This window comes from Papaver somniferum, chromosome 4 (assembly GCF_003573695.1).
Source record: "Papaver somniferum cultivar HN1 chromosome 4, ASM357369v1, whole genome shotgun sequence".
Classification (NCBI taxonomy): Eukaryota; Viridiplantae; Streptophyta; class Magnoliopsida; order Ranunculales; family Papaveraceae; genus Papaver; species Papaver somniferum.
This window is the reverse complement of record NC_039361.1, coordinates 71,501,035-71,506,959: the sequence shown is the minus strand read 5'-3', so window position 1 is coordinate 71,506,959 and position 5,925 is coordinate 71,501,035. Positions and strand designations below refer to the sequence as shown.

The window sequence follows — 5,925 nt, the reverse complement described above, 5'->3', positions numbered from 1 at the left end:
CTTATTTAGTCTGGCATCGTCGAAAGCCGGTAAAAAAAGCAAATGTTGATGTTGGATTTTTATTTAGGAGCGTCGGATCAATGGGTGTTTTCGGGTTTTAAAAATAATAATTTTTTATTAAAAATAATATTAGTTTGTCAAGTCAACAGTTTGACTTGACGGTCCTTAACAAGTTTAGGTACCAACCATTAATATTTCAAATATTGGATACCAAAGTTAGGTGTTGGACATTTGTTTGGTTTATATGGATTTTGATACTCTCCCTAATAAACTGATACCCATTAGCAGCCATGTCGAATCAAGCTCAGTTCCCCGCATGAGTAAATTCAGTCAAATCGAACTCCATTAATCAAAATAGAAGGTTCTTTATTTAAACAGACTGTAATTCCAATGGTAAAGAAGAAGAAGAAGGAAAAAACTTCCTCAGCAATTACAATTAGGGCGAATAGAAAACATCCCCATTGTTGATTAGTCCATTACCGACGACAACGATCAAGAAATTTCGTGTATATCTTTCTTCAAACCTCATTGAAAGAGAAGGAAAAGAGGATATTATCCAAACCCTAGTTTTCCACAACCTCACGTAAGGTATTATTACAATCCAAATTTATATTTTTCTGAAATTTGTCGTTATTTCCATTGCCTATTGAAGTTCTTATCAGTTTTGATAAATTAGGGCTCACTTTAAGATAACTGAATTAAGGAATCATGGATTATACGCGACCCTCTAGTAATTTTGAGGACAATGGCGGAATACCAGAGGATTTGCGGTGTAAAAGATCAGATGGGAAGCAATGGAGATGTAGTGCACTGTCTATGCCGGACAAGACTGTATGTGAAAAGCACTATATTCAAGCAAAGAAGAGAGCTGCAAATTCTGCGCTGCGAGCTAATATGAAGAAAGCCAAGAGAAATCTAGATAGTGATGGTTATATGGATAGTAGAAATGATGAAGATGACACTCCGATGAGCTTAAAAGGTGGAGAGTTTTCCTCTTCTCCTGTAATGTACAACAAGAAGGTCCCTAGACCACAGTATTCTCCTGAATCATCTCCATTGAGGATTGCACTTATCCATAATCCTATAAGGTTGAATGATGAGTTACAAAGAGATCTTGGACTGTTTGACGAGAATCGCAGCACTATGTATACTTCACCAACCCCTTCTGCTGTGGAATCATCAAGGAGCAAAACTCTGAATAACTTTGATGCTAATGCTTTGCCGGTTAGTTGTTAGTTTGAGTGTATTTTTTCCCTCTAAAATCTTACTTCATCATTTTTAAAATTGATGTCTCTTATTGTTTAGGAAAACTCTGATGGAAGCACGGATTCTTCTTATGGTGAGGGCAGACTAACTTGCCATCAGTTCCGAAAGAATGATACATCTAGAGTTGTTTGGTGTTCGAAATGTGATAAGAGAGGTTACTGTGACGAATGCGCATCTAAATGGTAAGGTTGCATTTCGTAAATGATAAGAGAGGTCATGTTGTTTAAATATGGCTTGCAAGTAATTGTTTTGTTGCAGACCCAAATTGCTCATGGAAAGTGTAAATTTCCATCTTTTTTTTGTTAATTTAATGTTGTGCATGTTAAATCTCTTCATAGGTACCCTGACATCCTGTTGGAAGAAATTCAAAAGGCATGTCCTGCATGTCGTGGAACGTGCAATTGCAGGGTGTGCTTACGAGGAGATAATATGATGAAGGTATACAATAAATTTCTTTTGTAAGATTGGGAGCTCATGTGCCCTAAAAGAAGGTGTTAATGGATTCATCTTCACCAAGTGTTCACATATGACCTTTTGATCCTCCTTTTGTTTTGCAGGTTAAGATACAGGAGATAGGTGGCCCAGATAAGTTGCAACATCTCTATTGCCTCTTATCTTCAATTTCTCCTGTAATCAAGCAGATACACTCTGACCAGTGTCTTGAACTGGAGTTGGACGCCAAGGTTCATGGTACAGTAAAATTTTCATTTGATACATACAAGCTACCAAATTATATGAAGTATACCTACATGACGTGTTCTGTTTTTTTCTCATCTCCAGGTCCAGGAACTAAAGTGGATATTCCCAGGGCAAAGGTGAATGCAGATGAGCAGATGTGCTGGTAAGTTCTTGATGTTTTAACTAACTTTAACACAAACCAGTCGATCTATATACAATCCAACATTGGATGGTACTGGATACTACAGGATCTTGTGGGTCAAAAATTTGTATAATCAGCCTAGAAGATATCAGCGAAATCGTGCCCTCCTGTAGTGGTTTCTAGCCTACTCTGAAAAGGAAACATTATGTCTTTTGACCAAGCATGCTCTCCCTTTGGCTTAGGCAATGGCCGGTTATGACCTGTCAAGTAGAGCCAAGGCATACATAGTTTAGTATGAACTATCAATCGAATATTATATGTATAGGTTAGTTATTGCCTACAAGATTTTCACAGTTGGATTTCTGACATAACTCAAAAGGCTCTAATTTGGCCATGTTCCATATGTTAGGGAATATCGATTAATCTCCGTTGTATGTGTAGCAATTGCTGTAGGATGCCGATCATCGATTATCACCGGCACTGTACAAACTGCTTGTATGATCTATGCCTTACATGTTGTCGGGATCTCCGGCAAGAGTCTCTTACTACAGTGAATGTTGAATCAACGGAACCACAGATTTCGGATAGAACCCAGGAAGGAGCAGTTGTGGTAGAGCAACAAATTTCTTTGGAGATGAGAAAGAAGTTTGCGGAACGTTTTCCTGGTTGGAAAGCCAATACCGTCGGTGCTATCCCATGCCCACCAAAAGAGTCTGGTGGCTGTGGTTCCCCATCATTAGCCCTAAGACGTATCTTCAAGATGAATTGGGTTGCAAAGTTGGTGAAAAATGTTGAGGAAATGGTTAGTGGATGCAAGGAATATGATGACAGTCAGCAACCTTTTCCATCACATGACTCTAAGCTGTGCCAGTTTGCACACAGAGAAGAGGCAGACGATAATTACCTTTATTGCCCAGTATCTGAAGATATCAAGCTTGAAGGGATTGGCCCTTTTCAAAAACATTGGGTCAAGGGTGAACCTGTTATTGTGAAGGAGGTCTGTGATTGCACCTCAAGTTCAAGTTGGGATCCAATGATTATATGGAGAGGAATTCGGGAGAATGCAGATGAGAAAGCGAAAGATGAAAACAGAATCGTGAAGGCCATAGATTGCTTAGACTATTCTGAGGTACAGATCTGCGCGCACTGCTAGTTCAGGAAAAATTGAATTCTATTATTCCTGCTCACATTTTTACTTGTATTTTTGTTTTATGCTTGTATACCTGAAAAGTCCATTGACACTCTTTATTATTAAGAAACTAGCAGACAGGCATCCCACTTGCTTTTATTTATCTGGGAATTGTTTAAGCTAATAGTGACTTCACATGATGGCAGGTTGATATTGAACTTGGTCAATTCATCAAAGGATATTCAGAGGGTAGAATCCATGAAAATGGTTGGCCTGAAATGTTGAAACTGAAGGATTGGCCATCTCCCAGTGCTTCTGAGGAGTTTTTGCTGTGCCAGAGACCTGAATTTATCAGTAAACTTCCACTGCTCGAGTATATCCATTCCAAGTGGGGTCTCTTAAATGTTGCTGCAAAGCTACCTCATTATTCATTACAGAATGATGTAGGACCAAAAATATTCATTTCTTATGGGTCATATGAAGAACTTGGTAGAGGTGATTCGGTGACCAATCTCCACGGCAATATGCGGGACATGGTATGTTGTTTGATTTCATTCATCCTAACGCAGGGTTTTTGATTTATAGTTTGTTCTTGATCCTACATTTGACCTTCAGCCTGAGCTTTCTGGTACTATTTTGTATTGCGGGATTCCTACTTCTGTCTGATTAAAAAACAGCGAATTCTTCAGTTTCTCCACTCCAACAAGTAGAATAGATTTTGATCTCTGGATTTTTATAATAATACTAACACACATCTATGGTGTACTAAAATGAATCTGCGAAACTACTAACGGAGCCTTTGTTTGCTGACAAAATGGTTAATCTTTTTATGTCTGCTGAAATTTCATAGGTATACTTGTTGATGCATACTTTGGAAGTGAAACTGAAAGGTTGGCAGCGGACTAAAATTGAAAAGTTACAGAAAACTTTTAGAGAATCAGAGGCCAATACATCAGATGGAGATGTACAAGCTAATTATGGTGAGGTGGGAAAATCACCTGATTTCTCCCCCGATGAGCTTGTTAAACAAAATGAAGGTATTGCTGGGTTAACCACAAGTAAAGATAAGATCATGGAGAATGAAGCAGTAAATACGTCTGGGTTAACCACAATTAAAGATGAGATCATGGAGGAAGAAGCAGTGAATAGTGCTGGGTTAACCACAAGGAAAGATGAGATCATGGAGGATCAAGTAGTAAACGGGATCGAAGCGACTTCTGGTGGTGAGAGGAAGGAAGATGCTGAATATGTAGCATCAGAAGATGCTCCTGTTGGAGCCATTTGGGATGTTTTCCGCCGCCAGGATGTCCCAAAGCTGATTGAGTATTTAAGAGTCCATGAGAAGGAGTTTAAGAAGTCTACTAATCTCCCAACTGATTCGGTAAGTTTTTTTTTAGTTCTTTCTGCAGAAGTTCTGCACTATTGTTTTACACTTTTAACTCTATACTGATTCGTTATTATCCGATTCCAGGTCATGAACCCACTTTATGATCAAGTTATATTCCTGAACAGAGATCATAAAAGAAAACTAAAGGAGGAAGTTGGTAAGAGCATAATCTATTAGCTATTATACTTTGTGAATTTGTAAAGTTATGAATGCTAGTAAGACATTGTTTTTATTGCTGTATCTACGTGCGATGAATAGGTATGTATGGACATTTGCATCATATCTAGAGAGTCTCTTACATAAATTAATCTGGATGGACTACATTAGGTTCCTACCCTAGCCTCTCAGGGGTTGGAAAGCAAGAGATGGCCAGCGGTTATCTGCTGATATTAGTTTGGACATCCTATTAGGCCTATTTTGTCTTTGTCATGCCATTTGTTTCAAGGATGGGACAACTGTAGTACATTAAATTTATGCCCTATTTAGTTCTGTACTAATTTTGTTTGCTCTCTTTCTTTTATAGGTATAGAGCCATGGACATTTGAACAACGGTTAGGAGAGGCCGTCTTCGTTCCTGCTGGATGTCCTTTCCAAGTGAGGTATCTTCAGGTAAGATGAACATCGATTTCACCTCCAAAGTCGTTTCATTGTTTCTTCATCCGTCTTTCTGATTTTTTATTCTTTACATCTTTCAGTCTTCAGTCCATTTGGCCCTTGATTTTCTGTCTCCTGAAAGCTTAGGGGAGTCTATAAGATTGGCTGAAGAAATCCGCTATCTTCCGAACGACCATGGAGCGAAGTTCCAGATGCTAGAGGTTCTTTACAAATTTTTTTTTCTCCAAGCCATAATTTCTATTTCATCCATAACCTTGCTAATCTATTTTGATACACAGGTGGGAAAGATGTCACTATATGCAGCTAGTTCTGCCATTAGAGAAGTCGAAAAATTGGCACTTGACCCCAAGTATGTAAACCTCCATTTTTTTTTGGCTTCTACTGAAATAAGAATTCTTGTTCTATCCATCGTATTAAACCTCGGTTTCATCGTATTTCTGTGTTCTCAGGGCTGGTCTTGGATTTGAAGATCCAAATTTAACTGCATTGGTCTCAGAGAATTTGGAGAAAATGATTAGACGGAGGCAGCAGATTGCATGTATTTGAACTTTCAGAAATGGAGAACTCTTTTTTTTTTTTTTTGATCGATCTGAAATGTATAATTCTTAATTGCATTTCTAAGTAAATCTACCTGTAAAAAGATACAGTTTTAACATTCAACTAATGTATCTCGTGCATATATATACACACTGTTATTTTTTATTTTAA

The 5,925-nt window shown here is 38.1% G+C and overlaps 1 protein-coding gene across 1 annotated transcript; it reads left to right on the top strand.

The window, feature by feature from the left end:
• Positions 1-253: 253 nt before the first annotated feature.
• Positions 254-5,925, top strand: LOC113275863 (lysine-specific demethylase JMJ25-like). Its single transcript, XM_026525432.1, has 14 exons — positions 254-588; positions 677-1,224; positions 1,306-1,448; positions 1,605-1,704; positions 1,824-1,956; positions 2,047-2,107; positions 2,528-3,215; positions 3,422-3,751; positions 4,066-4,596; positions 4,687-4,759; positions 5,126-5,211; positions 5,298-5,417; positions 5,496-5,566; positions 5,667-5,925. The coding sequence occupies exons 2-14, from the start codon at positions 709-711 to the stop codon at positions 5,761-5,763; spliced, it is 2,949 nt and encodes a 982-aa protein (XP_026381217.1). The 5' UTR covers positions 254-588; positions 677-708; the 3' UTR covers positions 5,764-5,925.

Excerpts from the sequence above, each read along its gene's own strand:
- LOC113275863 (XM_026525432.1), top strand. The coding sequence starts at position 709 with ATGGATTATACGCGACCCTCTAGTAATTTTGAGGACAATGGCGGAATA. Across the intron at positions 2,108-2,527 it reads GCAGATGAGCAGATGTGCTG|CAATTGCTGTAGGATGCCGA; the intron begins GTAAGTTCTTGA and ends TTGTATGTGTAG. Across the intron at positions 5,418-5,495 it reads CGAAGTTCCAGATGCTAGAG|GTGGGAAAGATGTCACTATA; the intron begins GTTCTTTACAAA and ends TTTGATACACAG.